The sequence below is a fragment of the Leucopleurus acutus genome, assembly GCF_964270905.1.
Source record: "Leucopleurus acutus genome assembly, chromosome: 1".
NCBI lineage: Eukaryota > Metazoa > Chordata > Mammalia > Artiodactyla > Delphinidae > Leucopleurus > Leucopleurus acutus.
In genome coordinates this window covers 90,606,660-90,624,438 of record NC_139142.1, presented here as the reverse complement: position 1 = coordinate 90,624,438, position 17,779 = coordinate 90,606,660, and the positions used below count along the sequence as shown (strand labels likewise).

The 17,779-nt window shown below is 42.7% G+C and overlaps 1 protein-coding gene across 2 annotated transcripts in view; it reads left to right on the top strand.

The window, feature by feature from the left end:
• Positions 1–17,779, top strand: part of FBN1 (fibrillin 1) — a gene marked incomplete at both ends in the record, with an annotated part of 252,338 nt that overhangs the window by 183,138 nt on the left and 51,421 nt on the right. For both annotated transcript variants that reach the window (XM_082841143.1, XM_082841142.1), the window contains 8 exons: positions 7–171; positions 2,392–2,460; positions 2,546–2,671; positions 3,896–4,018; positions 4,674–4,832; positions 7,611–7,682; positions 11,159–11,284; positions 14,153–14,275. In XM_082841143.1, the coding sequence (XP_082697269.1) occupies positions 7–171; positions 2,392–2,460; positions 2,546–2,671; positions 3,896–4,018; positions 4,674–4,832; positions 7,611–7,682; positions 11,159–11,284; positions 14,153–14,275 (963 nt within the window). The remainder of the gene's footprint in view (positions 1–6; positions 172–2,391; positions 2,461–2,545; positions 2,672–3,895; positions 4,019–4,673; positions 4,833–7,610; positions 7,683–11,158; positions 11,285–14,152; positions 14,276–17,779) is intronic.

The following is a 17,779-nucleotide window of genomic DNA, read 5'->3' as shown; positions in this document are numbered from 1 at the left end:
AAATAGATACCCGCTCTGGAAATTGCTATTTGGATGTTCGACCTCGAGGAGACAATGGAGATACAGCCTGTAGCAATGAAATTGGAGTTGGTGTTTCCAAGGCTTCCTGCTGCTGCTCTCTGGGTAAAGCCTGGGGTACTCCTTGTGAGCTGTGCCCTGCTGTGAACACATGTAAGTGGACATCCTCCTATTTATTATTATTATTCCAGCTCAGTCCAGTTCTCCTTTCTAGCTCCAGAGAATAGAAGCCACAGAGGGAGGGAGCTGCCACTGGTCTCTACTCTTTAATCAGGGAGGGGAGATCAGTCCTTCCAGCCCTGTTGAAGAATCCCGCTCGCAATTCGGAAGTCAGAACATGTCCCCGGTTGGCTTGCACTAAAAGGTCAAGTAGGGCAGGCAACATCTCATTTCTGTCTGAGTGAAAAGAAGATAGCAGTATTTTAAAGATTTTCCAGGCTAGGTTACTTGTATTAGGGCACATTGATCTCTCCTCTTGTCATCTATTGGCTAGTCTTAGAAGCTCTAGGACAGATGGGAGTTTCCCTGGGTGAAAAAGAAGCAATTAACTAAGCAAATATGAAACGGAAAATCGTTCCATTCTTATGGTATGACTTGAAAGAAAGCTTTAGAGTGTGATTTTAAGGACATAATGTCTTCTAAAAACATAAAAGGCTTTCCTTTTTCTAAGTGGATGCTGTATTACGATTTAGAGTCAGATGTAGCTTCTGGGGCAAAGGTCAGTGGCTGCTGCTTACAGGGTATATTGGGATAGGTATTGATTCTTTCCTTGCTGAAGGGTCACTTATTTACTTTTTCTGAAATTATTTGTTGAGTACCTAGAGGATGTACTTTGTGTGTGCCGAGGTGATAATTTATGGATAATTGGATGGCTAATTCTAGTCTAATGGGTAGTTCCTGCCTTCCAGGAGTGTACAGTCTAGCAAAATATGACCTAAACGTAAGAGCTGTAATTCAACGTAGACCTCAGTAAGGGAAGAAAGAAGAGCAGACTCAGTGCCGTAAGTGGGAGAAAGAGCACACCTGGTTCCAGTTAGGACTATGTCACTCGCCACCCCTGTAACTTTGGAGTCAGCAAGCCTGTTTCCTCATTCATAATATGCCTCATAGGATTAAATGAAATCACTCATGTAAAACACTCAGCACAGGGATGGGTGCTTGGCAGGCACCTCCTTCTCTCCTTTATTCAGAAAGGGAAGTCAGTTGTGATTGACAGTGTGTGGTGATAACTCGGTGCATTTTTTAATTGGGGCTTGAAGGAAGGGTGTGTGACATGAAAGAGGGGACTTAAAAAGAGTGGACGATTGCAGGAAGGGGAGAGAAAAATAAAAGAGGAGGATAGTTAATTTCACTGATGTTGAAAGAGTCAAAGCAAGATGGTTAGGTGGGGTGCAGGGGGAGTCAGTTCTGTTGAGTAACAATGATTAGCCAAGCAATAGAGGTCCACCCCACCTCAAACTGGATCGGAGCTAGAACTGGAATACATACATATATACATTTATGCATATATACATATAATTTCAGAAATCGAGGAGGGGGATTATCAGATTTGGAAAGACCATGATCATTATGAAAGAACTGATTCTTACAGATGCTTGTCAGGATGATACAGCAGATTCAGGTCATTCTTATCCATGTGTTCCTGTATGGCTCACACTGCCGGTGCATGGCACTGAAAGAAATGTTTTCAAGTGAAATACTTGGATGACAGAATTAATGGAGGGAATCAAAGGACACTGTAAAAAGTTGGTTTTGGAAACCAGGGGAATTAGTGTTGCCATCAGTAGAAACAGAGGGGCAAGAAAACTCTCTAGTCATTAAGGAGAGAAGTGGGATGGGAACCAAGAAAGAACAGCTTTTCCTAAGGCTCTGTTTGGAAAGGGTTTGGGAGACAAGCTGATTAACAATATTAAGGGAAGTTGTGATTCCCAGGAAATAAGACTGAACAAAACATAAAAATGGAGGAGATGGTTGCAAAATAAAAAGGGAAAGAAAATCTTTAAAAAGAAATAATGATGGAGATAGAGAATAAAATAGTTCATAAGAACATAAGAGATAGGGAATAAAATAGTTCATAAGAACATAAGAGATAGAGAATAAAATAGTTCATAAGAACACAAGACCAGAGAGTAGGCGGAAGGTTCAGAGACTGAGGACAGTAGCCTTACATTTGGCACACATAGAAAAAGCCATTTGAAAGGAGAAGTATATACAAAGATGTTAACCTGCTTCAGGTGAGTGGGGTAACTGCCCAAGATGCCTGAAAATGAATATTTTAAGATGGATATGTCCGTTTTTCTCTTGAGGATACTATTTCTAGAAATTTTAGATTCAGAAGAACTCAGTCCGATCTTTTTGTTGTTGTTTCCATAGCTGAGTACAAAATTCTTTGTCCTGGAGGAGAAGGTTTTCGACCCAACCCTATCACGGTCATATTGGAAGGTAATTCTGTTTCGCTTATCTTAAGGTGCGCACCTTTGGAACTTCCTCGGTCTTATTTACAATGCTGTCGTTGTCGTTTTGATAGATATCGATGAGTGCCAGGAGCTCCCAGGGCTGTGCCAAGGCGGGAAATGCATCAACACCTTTGGCAGTTTCCAGTGCCGCTGTCCGACGGGCTACTACCTGAATGAAGACACCCGAGTGTGTGATGGTACGTGGCCCTTTTAGGATGACAGGTTCTTTCAGATATTAAGAACTGACCTCGAAAAACAGCATACGGTTAGCCACCAGGGAAACTGAGACTCTAGCAATACAGCACAATAGTCTAAGTGCGAAGGCGGCCAGGAAACGATGCCACACGTGGCAGCTTGCGCTCATGTTAGTGACAGAATATCATGTCCAATACACCCTAAATCGCCCCCTTTTTTTTTGAGAGAGAGAGAGAGAAATGGTGTTTTGTTATCTTGAGCCATAGTCCTGTTTATGCCTGCAGAGTTTTCCATGCTTTTCAGAAAAGCCATTTTTACTGGAGTAGCACAGGTCTCATTTCAGTGGCTTCTATATTCTGGACAGTTCTGGGCTCTTCTTCGTGTCCTTTACCACTTCTCATTTGTACTAAGCATTTAAATGAGCTTCTCTTTGGAGGCAGCCCCTTTGGTTTTATGATGCAAGTGATGACTCCTGTTCATCCTGTGTTACTGGGAAGGTGGAGACTATCGACCACTGTTGGCTTTCAGAGCACCTGGACCATTGACCCGCGTGGGGAAATGGTTTTCATCTATATACAGGAGTCACACAACGGATTTGGGAGGAGAAGACCTCCCTGTGTCCTGGAGGGGAAATATTCCTCTGCTTCTCCAAAAGGCTTATTAGGTGATCTCGGCAGTGACAACCTTGTTGAGTATCAGTCAAGCATCACAATACACATGACACATCTTAAGACCCATGGAGTTAACAAAAATTAGAATCAGCCCCTGTGTTTGAAAATGGGGAAGGAGGCGTGATATACCTACTTCTGTGCTGTCTTACCAGTGCAGATTCATGAAGCCAGTTTTTGATGGCTTCAGGATATATCATCTCCTTCCTGAGATTTTGTGAACATATGAAATACCTAGCTATCTTCCTGAAGGATACTTGAGAATGATAATTTCTCCACATTACCATCACTGCACGTGTTTGAGGATGTTTTGGACTCGTTTATTAAGAACTCATATCAGAAGGTAAAATTTCCTTTTCTAAAACTCCTCCTGAAAATGCACACATTAGCACAGACTAAGGACACTGATGAATGAAACATCCATGTTCCTTATCCAGGTTGCGAAGTGCCCTGTGGATTTTCTCCAAGACCATCAACATTTATATTGACCCTGAGTACCAGACCATTCCAAAGAGTGAAATTTCCATATTCACATACCACTTTCTCTTTGGATTATAGATGTGAATGAATGTGAAACTCCCGGAATCTGTGGTCCAGGGACGTGTTATAACACCGTGGGCAACTACACCTGTATTTGCCCTCCAGACTACATGCAAGTGAATGGGGGGAATAATTGCATGGGTAAGTCCTAGCTTTTCTTTATAGTGCATGTTTGGTCCTCATCTGCAAAGAGAAAAAGAGCTTCCGAGCCAGCAGTTAGTCCTCAGCGTTACATTACTCGTAAGAGCGAGTACTGCCACCCTTTCACTGAGAGAGCCTCCTCTCCTGTAAAGCATAAGCTGGGCCTTTTCTCACCACCTCGTGTGGGTGGTTGGGAGTTTTCTTTAAAATGTAATGTTGGAAAATCCCAAACAAAGGTTTAATAGTACTTCTTTTGTTTGACTTTGGGTGTATCTTTATACAACTATATTTACAGCACTGACCTACAGTATTAAAACATCATGAGTCGGAAATGAGAAAATCACTGCCAGATAGCAGTGGAGAATTGTTACCAGGAGACTGGGTGGAGAGTCACGTAAAGTTTATTAACACCGCAGCTACATAATGACTAAGTTCTGTGGCACAAAACAACAGGGAATATATTTCTCAAAGTCCTTTTTCTTGTAGCAGCATAGGACGACGGAGAGCTGTGTGAGAGCAGGCTTTTCCTGCCCTGATTGAAGTCAAGTTACAATACACTTCAAAAGAGATTCACGCCTTAAGTATCCCCTTAGAATCTCCCTGTCGTGATTTCCCCATGGCGTCACCAGTCCCTTAACTTCCTCCTTTCTTCTAGATATGAGGAGAAGCTTGTGCTACAGGAACTATTACGCTGACAACCAGACCTGCGACGGAGAACTGTTGTTCAATATGACCAAGAAGATGTGCTGTTGTTCCTACAACATTGGCCGGGCCTGGAATAAGCCCTGTGAACAGTGTCCCATCCCAAGCACAGGTGAGTTTTAGTTTCACCGTTTCCAGAAAGGTAGCTCGGTACATTACCCACAAATGGTTGGGGAAATGAATCTCAGCAAGGGAAGAAAAGGGTGCATCGTTGATCTTCATAAGAAAGGATTAGCTCACAAGGGCAAACAGTTAAAGTCACAGTTGATCTTAGTACTTGCAGGTGAAAACTGAGTCACAGAATATGCTTTCTAATTTATACCCAGGTTCATTCACCAGACGCGTAGACTCAGTATATCACAAAAATATAAACATTGTTACCATTGTTATGGAGTCTGCCATATAACTAAAAGTCTGGAAACATTGGGCAAAGCAGTATGACAAATAAGTAAACCATAGTCCTATCAATTTTACTTATTTATAACTAATCTTGTTCCAGAAAGAATTCAAGGTGGCCCACAAAGATGCAAATGTAAAATAAGAAGGCCTAATGCAAATGGAAAGCAAGGGTAAGAAGCTCAGAGCAAGGAACAAGGGTAATACACAAGATCCAAGCTGGGAATTCCTACACACTTGCCAGCAACGAGCAATAACTTGGGCTCTAAACCGTCTAGCAGCTCATATAGAGAGAGATGTGATCGACTCTAAGAGTCTCAATGACCACAAAGCAAAATCAACACTAAAGAAAAGCAGAAAAGATCAACTCCTTGATATTGAGCTCTTAGAGAAATTTCTTCTTATATCCTCATACAGAAAAATCCAAATAATGTTACCTGTTTGGAAAAACAAGTCTAATTTACATCTTAGCAGTAAATGAAGCAAAAACCTCGGTGCAGTGTTCTTATACGGTAGATGATATATGTCCTATATATCGTGATGACATCATTTACTAATGATGATCTAGATTATCTTTGTGATTTAGATGGAATGAACTACCATGCAGAGTATTGATCTGAGAATTGTGTGGTACCTACTCCATTCCCCACAGCGATAAGTGAAATCCTAAACCTATTGTCTGGTGCTACCTGACAGTGCATAAAACAGAAGATTCTTTTTTAGTAAAATACACCATTTCATCCATTGTTTACTCTGGAAATAGTGTAATAACCATTACTTAGAATTACGAGTTGTCTCCACTCTGCAAGATGTTGTTAGACCAGGGGCTGGCAAACAAGAGCCCATATAGGCCAGATCCAGCCCTCCTCCTATTTTTGTATGGCCCACAAGCTAAAAATAATTTTGACATTTTTAAATGGTTGGAAAAAAAGTCAAAGGAATGATATGTCATGACCTGAAAATGTTATGAACTTCAAATTTTAGTAAATAAAATTTTACTAGAATTCAGCCCCACTAATTTATTTCCATATTATCTATGGTTGCTTTCGTGAAATAGTTGAGTAGTTTTAACAGAGACTGCACGGCTTGCAAAACCTAAAATATTTACTTCTTAGCCCTCTAAGAAAAAATTTGCTGACCCCTGATCTTGACCAGTGGCCTTCAAATCTTTTGATCGTACGTACCTATCGTTAAAAAACCTGGAGGTTACACGCACCTGCTGTGTGTATTTACAAGTAAATGTGTATATGTCTCTATATATTTGTTTTCAATTATATTGAGAGATGCATTGATTATTTTCACAAACTGTTCTATTATAAAATATACACAAAATTAATTTTAAAATTGGATTTTACAAAGCTAGATAGACATCCTAGTATTTTCTTTTTTACCTTGATGGTTCATTGTACATTCCCCTGCAGACCACTTTGGAGATCTCTGATAAAGACTATCATTTGCTTTCAGAAATATCTGTCTGAGTTTTAAGAATCTGCATACTCTTAATATAACACGCAAGGTTTCGTCTTCATGTTGAATACTGGCCAAATCCAGGCATGGCTGTTCATTAGCTATGCAGTCTGCACACAGTTTAGGAGTCCCTGAAATTTGTCCGGATGGTCAGTGGAGCTGGCGTGACACTTGTTGGAAGTGGACCCTAACTCCTTTTTTTATAAGGAAATAAAAGCACTATGAAAAGAACATGTTACATTTTGATTAAAATACTTTTGGAAACCTTTTGCTAATTTTCAGTAGGTTTGACCCATATGGCAATGGCCTTCTTGAGCTTAAATTGATACCATGCTATACTGGGTACACTCATGATCTGCAATTACAGAATCGCAGAGTTACAAGGGACCACAGATGACATTTAGTGCATCCTTTATTATCAACTTTGAGGAATTCAGGTGAAGGAGAGAAAGATAAAGGGTCGGGGGGAGGGAGTGAGAGAGAACAAGAGAGCTGCATCAAAAGAAATCCAGCTCCAAAACTTGAAGTAATGAGGTAAGTTGGTTGTTTGACGTGAATTAGTCATTGATAGACCTCCTATCAAGAACTTAGCTAGATTTGCCATGGTCTCCCGCAGTCTGTCGAGGAAATGGCTTTTGTATACATTCATTAAATCCTGGATCCCTTAATGCAGAGTGGAAAGAGGCACTCATGCCAGTCCCTGGGTTCAGAGCTGAACAACATCCTTATAGAAACCCAGGTTCCTACAGGCAGGATCATTACAAATGAGTGGCATATGATACAGAGACCTTTGCTTCTGCCTCATTATTACATCACCATGAGATCACTTTTCCTTCAGTGCCTGTCTTAGGGAGAAGTTTACACCATCTGTAGGAATTTTCAGATTAATATTTTATTTTAAATTTTTCAAAATACAGGTAAATACCTTTCAAGAATGTATACAGAGTAATTTTGTTCAGCCTAATTTTTGCTCTCTGCTGACCCCTATTCCCACCCCGCTCACCCCACCTTCGTTCAATCACTGCAGATGAATTTGCTACGCTCTGTGGAAGTCAAAGGCCAGGCTTCGTCATCGACATTTACACTGGTTTACCTGTTGGTGAGTTATGATGCCTTTGTTGGAACTTTTTGTCTCTGCCTTTGTGTTAAGAAAAGGAAGTACACATTGTTATTTTCTCAGTTTGCTTTTTTTTTTCTTAGAAGGAACACATTAAACAGTGCCATTTAGCTTTATTGAAACTCTGATTCTTAGTTTGAAACAAACAGTACAGACACCCTGTGTAGCTCCACCTAATTGGCAGCAGCATTTGTCGGTCATGATTAAGGGGACTGGAAAGCTTTTCACAGAATTACAATCAAGCTTAGTTAAACCAACCCTAGGCATCAACAAAGAGATTCTGGGAGTAGGGCCAGTTGACGTTTGATTTGACTGTAATTCCCAATCCTTCCATCTGACTAAGACCTGAGTTTAATATGACTGTTCATACCAATACTTATGTGTGGGTGGATCAATTTTATCTCACATAGAATCTCCTCAGGTTATCTGCTTTGGGATTTTTAGATGTGAAGCTAAAAAAAAAAAAAAAAAAATCTTTCCCATCTGAGGCCCTGTCTGGTAACTGGAGCAGAGACCACTGCAGTGCTAGTGAAGCTTACGCAAGATTCAGAAGTAACGCACAGCGTTCAGCCAATGGAAGTGATGCCTTTGTGGTTTAAAACCAAATAACGTAAAAGGAGATGGAAAGCTATTGCATTCTCAGAGTCTTTCCCCAGTGTGATTTCTGTAGATCCTTAGATGCCCCTCTTAATTCTGAGCAGTTGTGTCCAGTAGCAAACATCACCACTTTGTCTGTTCCACCTTATTCCTAATAAGTAAACTGAAATCCACATCAGCCTTTCCAATGACCTTGTTTAAGAAAACAAGGGTCTGGTCCAGCAATCAGCCTGGCTCTCTTAGGGCCAAATACATATGGCTCCACAGTCAACGTCCAAAGAAACGTCATGATTTGGAAAGAAAACCTGTTAAATGGCATTGGCCTGAAACGCCCGGCTCTAGCTGCTTTGTTTTTCCCCTTCCCAAAACAGATCTTTTCATCTCCTTAGAATCTCTGATCTGAGGATAAGTGGTCTTTAATAGTAGAATCCATCGTTCTCCGTGGATGGACCGGGCGTGTACCCCAGCAAGGCCTACCTTCTAATGTTGGTAGCAGGCAGAGACTCAAAACAGCATTAACATCATCCACTAATAAAACTGGAAAGGCTTCAGACATCATCTAGTCCACATCAGCTAGGCCTTGCCTTACAGTTGAGGGGACAGAGGCCTAGACAGGGGAGGGGACTCAGCTGAGGTCACCTGGCTAATTAATAACAGAGCTGAGACCAGAATCCAGTCCTGACTCACAGCTTGCTTTGCCTCTAGCTCTTGAAAACTGGAAATGTGATAGTTAGCAGTATACTTATTGTTAGCAAATTCCAGCATGACAAAATATTTAGATGACTGAGAAACTTTGTTTTATTTAAGCTTTATACTCTTCTTCTGAAAGGTCTGAAGATTGTTGGCATATAGAACCCATTCGTGTGGGGTTAAAACTATAGCAAGTTTATTAATCTTGTCTTTAAACATAAACTTTTCCAAGTTGAAGTTCAAATGGAATCCAGACAGGAAAAGAAAATATAATTTTTAATATATGCTTTTGCTCTTTTATGCCTAACAATGGCTAGAAATTTGACCCAGCCTGTTATTGTTAAACTTGAAAATACATCTCTTATATTTAAAACAAATGAAATGTGAACATAACATTTCATGTTTTAACCCGTACGTAGTTCAAGAATGTCTGAATTTTTTTTTTCTTTTTGCTGATAGTGCATAGCTGTGATATATCTTTGCCTAACTTTTTAAGAACATGAATGACAAATGTGTGAAAAATCTAAAACATAATGACTTGTTGTATTCAAAATGGAAATATACCCTTTGATATTCTAAGCTGTTTTTTTTCCATTAAAGAGATCAATTTGTCTTCAAACAAAGTCAGGCCCTTTAGAAAAAGGTCCAACATAAATCCATGTCCTGTCGAATTTCTCCTTTAAAACAGATTGGCTTTAGGGTGTGATTCTTCTGAAAGCTCTTGTGAGTTCCACTTAAGTCTATAGCCATCTTCTTACAACTTATGCAAACAAAGTATCTTGCAGAGGCTCCGGACTATGATATGTAAAGGAAAGTATCTCAACAACAATAACAGAAACCTAATGGATTGGAAAGACCAAAGCTTTACATTCCCTCCCTGCTTCTGAAGTGTTTTGTGAAACTCTGCCAGAGGGCTGGTAGAGGGGCCCTCTGGGATAACAAGCACTTCGCTAATGGTTTTGAGAAGATTGTTTGACTGTGGAAAAGCATACGGGTGACAGGACAGCCTGTTAGCGGATTCCTGGTATCGAATCCCAACTCTGCCTCCTGTTGGCTGTGCAGCCTTTGGCAAGTTCCATGCTCTGACTTCCTTAGTTCCATCATCTGCATCATGATGACGGTCAGAGTACCTAGAGACCATCTCATAGGGTGGCCCTGATGATTTGGTAACTAAATTCAGGTTAAATGCTTGAGAAATATACCAGGCATATAGCAAGGGAGACACTACTGTTACTGTCACTGTTACCGTTATTATCCTAGAGGACACTGAATGGTCAGGAGTTCAGAGCGGGTCAAACAGCGAGTGGACCCACCAGGCTGGTGAGGAGACCAGACTTGCCCACATGGCTCCCTCACCAGCTGGCCAGCCGGCTTTAGCAGCCTGGGTCCTGGCTCTGCTCTCACTCCTACTTTGGTCCTGTTTTAATGCTCACCAACCCCACTTCCAGGTACTGGTTCTTAATTGAATACATTTTAGTTGGCACTTCACATTTGTCAGACCGTGTACCAGGGGCCGGCGACACTGTGGCGTAGAAGCCAGCCCCGGTGCCTGGGCTTGGGAGGCCACAGTCTACTGTGACAGTCCTTCCTTGGTCCTTCTCTCTCCATGGTCAGCTCAGGCCCAGCTTACATCCCCAGACCTGACTTACCTCCATTCAAAAGCCTTGTGAAGGAGAAGGGGGTGTTGAGGTGGAATTTGGAAGATCAGAGCTGGCCGTGACCATGGGCTCCTCCTCTGTTCCTCACCAGCTCTCCTCTCCCGTTCTAGAGGAACACCACCACACACTTGGGGTAGAGAGACCACTTTCTCTTGGCAGTCACTTTTATTCCGCTCATCTGGTGCGCAGGGCCCGGTGGGTACAAAGATGGCTCCTGCCTGGACAAAGCCGGTGTTATAAAACAAAACCAGAAAAACAGACAGTCAGTCAGACAGACACATGAGCGTCTGACAAGCAGTCCAGGTATCTCAGTTTGCTCTTCACTGACGTCCCCGCTTCCGTCACCACCCCAGCACACACGCACACACACACACACATACACACGCGCTTTCTCTTCTTTGGCTTTAGACCTTACATAGAATGAATTAGAAGCAGCTGGCTCTCCATTCCAGTTTACCCTGCAGAGGGACCGCGTGCCGTTCCGTCACTCATACGTACCTGCTCTGTTTCTAGATATCGATGAATGTCGCGAGATCCCAGGGGTCTGTGAAAATGGCGTGTGTATCAACATGGTTGGCAGCTTCCGATGTGAATGTCCAGTGGGCTTCTTCTATAATGACAAGTTGCTGGTTTGTGAAGGTAAGAGAGGCTGTCGCTGTGTCACACCCAGAAATGAGCCAACTGATGAGCTGCATACCCCCCCACACACATGTGGCCAAGTTCACAGCATTGGAATTTCAGAAATCCATCTAACTCTAGCAGTACTGAAGGGCAACATGAGGATCGACAGACATTTCATGTAAAAATTCCCTAACACGCAGCGGGAGAAGCAGGATGTCCATTCCCCAGCCCTCTCTCCCCACACACACAATGTATTAGATTTCCCAGCTGATACGGAAAAGCCTTGAGATCCCGGGTGTGTCCAATAGATGGCTGTTGTTTCACATTGCTTGAAAGTGAGCATGAGTGGTGGGCAGTCGTCTTGAGCTGAACCTCAAAATCAGTGTTCTCTTCCAAACGGAGCCTTTGCTCCTCCCAAGTGAAAACAAGGTTAATGCAAATATTTCAAATGCATGAGAGAATCCCAAATGGCAAGAACAGCAAATTCGATTTTATATGAAGAATGTTGGCATGAGTGCAAATGGTACTTTTTTCATTTTCAAATTACCTCCGCTTGCCATGTGTTTGTGCTGTGATTCTGCACATTCCTTACCGCACTTCATATTTTTCCAACATCTGGGGAAGATAGTGTTCTTTTACATTTTAGTAAAAGGGACGTTCCTGGTTATTAAATATACCATGGGCCCTAGGACAGCTAGAATAATTTTCTATTTAATACTTAAACTTAGAGTCTCTAGCAGAGTTTTTGTTCATGTTAGAGCATGTATTAGAGCACATAGGTCAACATTTTAATATTTAAAGATCTTTTTCTCCTAAACTGGGGACAACTTATAGACCATGAGTCAAGTTACAGCCCCAAGCGCATGCTTGTTAAATTCTCCTCACCAGGCTTTCTGTTCCTGTGGCCAAGTTGGCCCACGTCCCTTCCTCTGCCTGCTCTGCGGGGGAGTGGGAACGGGGTGACAGCCATTCCTAACCTTCCTAAGGAGATAGTCATTTCGGGCTTTGGTTCGGGCCCTGGGCTTCAGGTCATCAAGGATCAGGCGTGGGGAGGAGGCATGATGTGGGAATGGAGAAGGCGGCCCACAGCAGGTGACCTTATAGTGCGAGAGGTGGCTGCCTGCTCATAGCCACCGTATGACACCTGTCGTACATGCGTCAGGATGTCTGCCGCCTTCTGTGGCATCTCCCCTTCTCTTCCATTCAGAGCTGGTTACTTGACCCAGGTGCCTCTTTGGCACTTATATCTGCTGAAGCAGCAGCCGTTGGCCAGAAACCAGAGGTAAGGCCATCCAGGACCACCACGTCAACCTAGGCCTTGCTACACACGTGAGACTGAAAACCTACAGCTGCACCAGTGTACGGCACTTTGCTGTCAGGGTAGCATTCAGTGGATGTGGAGATTACAAAACACTCCAACTCTTGGTTTCCGTTCCGTAGGATATCCATCTTCAGGGTGAATGTTTAATCCAGGGTCCGCTGCTTCCCAGCACACTCTTAGCTCGCAGAATCAGAAGAGGAAGGTTGACTTAGTACATGCCTCAGCCAGACTGAAATTGGAATGATTCCAGAAGTGATTTAGGGAGCATCCGTGCGTCTGCCCTCCCCAAGTATGTATAGAATCGGATGTTAGGCATCTGATGCATTACAGAAATGCTTGTCTGTGACGCCGACTGGCTTCTCCAGCTACACAAGGTACCCTCTGTGTTTCTGCACACCCTTAATTAAGAGCAGGGCAGGCCTGGTGGTGAGGTGCTGCTGGGTCCTGGGTCCACTGTAACCCAAGGTAGGCATATTCTGCTTCTGTGTCTGTTGTACAGAGAGGCACACCCCATATGAGACGGAAACTCCCACTGACTGCCAATAGCACTGAGGTTTTCCCACCACAGAAGCACACACCTAGGAGGCCTTGGTTGATGTATTTGCCGCCCCCTTGTGGGAACTTCTCTGGCTGAGCCGACTTCTGCATGAAACCCCGGTACTGGTGCTGAGCTGACTCCCACCTGTGTTCCAGGCTATTCCCTTTACTGGATTTAGACTGAATTAGAATGTTTCATAAGAGCAGGGGAAGGGAATATGTATTTTGCCCCACGCTATAGCCTGGACTGTGCAGTAACTTTTGCAATGCCACGAATTTGAACTGTATTAGGTAGCTGTTAAATTTTTTAAAAGATAGACAAACGACTCCCTGAGCACAGTCAAAGCCCTGGAGCACACAATATCCATTTTATTCTTTCCTTTGATAGTAAGCGTTTGGTTCTTTTCAGTGGTTTTATGTGCAATCTCTCATGTTAAGTCTCCTTGACTTGACTGCCATGTGGCAGAAATTTAAGCAAGAGCCTGTGCAGCCCTGCAGTTCAAAGCACCGTCTGTAGACCAGGAGTACCAGCATCACCTGGGAGCTTAATGGAAGCACAGAATCTCAAGCCTCTCCCCAGACACGCTGAATCAGATACGCCTTTCAAAAAAATCCTAAGTGATTCATACGCGCATTCAGGTTTGAGATGCTCTGCTCTGCAGACCTCACAACCTTCCAGACAAAAGCAACCCAACTGAATCCTAAAACCCCCAGGCTTTGAGCAAATACAAGATTTCCTAGGATACTGGTCTATACCCGTATCAAGTCCTGGCCCTTGAAGCTGAGTTTCACAACTTTTTCTAGACGTTAGCAGCGTTAGAACCCGTATGTGGTGATAAATCAAGTATTTGCGTTTCTGAAAAATATTTGTAAAACAGAAAAATTAGAAAACAAAATTTCCATCTTCCGTGGCTTGTTCAGTAGAACCGATCAAAGCAAGAAAATATAAATCCATGTTGTGTGAGAGGCTTCATCCACTTGACACCAGATTCTGCCCTCCCCGTAATTCAGTTCTCTCCTGCTTGTAGATATCGACGAGTGTCAGAACGGCCCGGTGTGCCAGCGCAACGCGGAGTGCATCAACACTGCGGGCAGCTACCGCTGCGACTGCAAGCCCGGCTACCGCTTCACCTCCACGGGGCAGTGCAATGGCAAGTAGTCCCCACCGCCCAGCGCCCACCCGACGGGCCAGCCCCATTGAGCTGCAGATACCTGGATTTCCTTGAGATGGTTAGGTTGAAGAATACATGACTTCTGAGTTGTAGTAACTAAACTGGGAAAAGGGAAAACTGTTGAAATGTCTTCACACTTAGCTTTTTTCTCCCTTTGGAGGTGTGACGTTTCCAAATTTGCCTCTCTGCTGCCCTGCTGCAAACACCCACTCCCACAAATGCGCGCGCACACACGCACGCACGCACGCACGCACACACGCACACACACACACTCCCTAACTGGTATTCAGGACCAAATAGTTTTTTGTCCTTTCACATAATCCCCTTGGAGTGGGGGAGGTTGTCACCATTCTGGCCACATACCCCAAGTCTAGATGGCAAAGCTCCCCTGAGCTGGGCCAGATTAAACTGCACAAACTAAGGAAAAAGAACCAACAGTATCACTTTTTCTCCTGAACAGCTTACACAGCTGAGGGCAGCAAACGTTGAAAGCCTTTTATTTGCTATGTCACCTACAGTAAAATGAGGAACTATCCGCCAGAGGTTAAATTTTTTTGTTGTTCCCGTTTGTCAGGGATGTGGTAGAAATAAGAAGGATGAGCGTGTTACCAACTTAAATTGATGGTAAAATTATTAGGTGTCTGATGGTATCTTGTAGCCAGTGGTATCAAAATAAAAACACTGGTGTTTCAGCCCAGAAGGAAAGTAATACCTCAGAATGATTTTCATCTGAGTTTTTTAGTAATTATAAATCACTGTATATTTAGCAAGGAGGTCAGGAAGAATGTGTTATTTTGCTTCTGGCTCATTTCACAAGGAATTTCCTGGATATTTTATGCATTTGTGAATGAAACAACACCAAGGAACGTGGTCAGATTTTCCTTGGGTCTCCTTGCCCACCAGTGATTAAGTGGTGGGAAGTGCGCTGCTTTCCGTAGGGTATTTTGCATTGTTTTATGAGACTTTGGTGGGAAGAGGGTGTAATACCAGAACAAAAACTCATTTTGAGAATCAAGACTTGTTTTTGGGGGGTTTAAAGGAACATGTGCAAGTATTTAGCATTTTGTCAGCAGAGCAGTTGTTATCCACGTACTGAAAAAAAAAAAAACAAAACAGGACAGGAAAAGTGAGGACGTCTCTGATATGAGTCACAATGCTCTCATGAAACTTGGCATTCATACCACTTCCCTGCATTTTGCCTGTAATTTATATTTATTTGAAACTGCGTGAAATAATTCCAATCAAAATAAGGAATTGCTGATAATACAGAACATGTCATTTCACACCATTTCATGCTCAGGCAAGATGAGGGAAGAACTATTTTATATATCAAGACAAGACGTCCAACCAGGGCCTGCTGGGGCTTAAGCCCTGTCATGTTTTCTTGTAGAATATTAACATAAATAAAGCCCATCCGGCGTTAACCAGCGATAAGTACTGTGAAGGAGTGTTGTCTGTAGCCAAACCTTCATCTCCCTCATTCATCGAAATCCTCACAAGAAAGGGAATGTACTTGAATTTGAGTTTTGCAGCTATTCAGCCTCTAGGGCTGAAGACTTCACTCTGGAAATGTCTTCACTTACATCTTACTTCTAAAATCCTTTAAAATGTCTCTAAATACTGTCCTATACATGGCATTTTTCAGACATATTGTAAAATACTCCTGTCTTCCTGTGTTTAAGATGAAAAGGACTAAAATTTCCTTATCATAATAAGATTTTTATTTGAATCCATAAGGACATCATTTCAACAGCCGGCCATCATACCCGCATTGTTGCTGAGAGATTTTTAGAGAACAGTTAGGTATCGAAGCCGAGGATGCTGGTCTCACCTGAGGAGCTGTGGCATTAGAGCAAATGCAGCCCCCTTCTGAAATGGACTGCCGAGCTAAAGACATATTCTTCCCAGCCATTTCCTCATGGTCTCCTCTCTTTCTGCTGACTGTGTGGGTGTTTTCCCCCAGTACCCTGTTTAAATCTCCTATCTCAACCTCAGGCAGCACCTTCTCGGAGTTGAAATCTTGGTGCTTGTAGAAACCTAGTTTTCTGGTCTCAATACAAAGTGAACTTCACAATTAAGTTCTCTAGAATTGTAACTTTCTGTTTCAGCAGTAGAACTGCAAAGTAATCCATGTTTCATTTTTTAAAACTCATCATGAAATAGGCAACGTAGGAAAGAAAATTCCTAACTGAGGATCCCTTTCTAATAAGATTCTTACTGCTCTCCATTTTCTGTGGGTCCCAGAGATAAGACAGACCTGGTCCTTGCATTCTCCCAGATCCATATTACCAGAGGTTACCCAAGGTTTGGGCCAACCCTTCTCAAAATCAGCTCCCTCCACAGAGCTTGGCAATGGAAATCAATTTCCTCTGCCTATCTCAGGGAGAAGGTTGCTCATGTTAAATCCGTTTTCTCTGATGGCAACAATCATAATCTGTTCACTAGCATTTCTGCATAGGCTAGCCGTAGCTCCGAAGCTACTCTATCCCAATGTCCCCTCTTTATGATATACTCAACCCCACCTGAGACTTTTCAAGGATATGGTGATTCATCAACTCTCAATGTTTTGCGTATTGGAAGGAAGTAGTTCTAAAAATGGCAGCCTGAGCACGTGAAATGGAGGGAATATACTCTCTCCTGGCGTGGGCACAGCTGCTCTGTGCAGCAAAAAGTGCCTGTTCCCAGCTGCTGTCTCCTCGGCAGACAGGGCAGGCAAACAGCAAGTCTGGATTATTCAGCTGAGAGCGGGGTGCTGCGGAGCTCTACAACATCTACACCCAAGGCGGTATTCTGCTATTTGCTTTCTTTTGTGACAACAGGAAAATCAGGATAACGCAGTGCCTTTTGAGTTACATTTTCCCTAAACGTAGAATCTTGAGAGCTTTAGAAAATTAGAGACATGAGTAGGCATGTAATTATGTCATCTGTGGATTCCTGCAACAAATCTGGCCCCTCAGATAATCAGATTTCGGGAGAGCAGCACTTGATGACAAATATAATTTAAAGCCTAAAGACTGGCAGAAGCAAGATGAGAGGGCTTCCTTTTGAAAGAATATGGATAAAAAAGAAAGAAACATCATTAGGATCGTCAAGTGCTGAAAGGAGCCATGTGTAGACAGGAAGACTTGGTTCAGATGGAACAAAAGGTTACAGGAGTGAGACAAAATAATGATGTGTAAGTGGAACAAGGGACGATGCAGGCTGTCCATCATGAAAACCTATCTTAGCAATGGGATTTGTTTGATTTAAATTTCTAGAGGAAGCCATGAAGCTTCCATGATTTGAGGCACCAAATCTTGACTAGACAAATACTTCAGTCGGTTACACAGTCTAGGATACTGCTTAGGCAGAGAATCAAATGGATTACCTACCAGTTTGGATTTTTCTTCCCCATTCTACTTCTAGGTTTTCTCTTCTTTTAGAAGATTTTTTTTTGGATACCGCCCCTGTTTTTCATTGCTTGTGTATTGTTAATATGGTCTG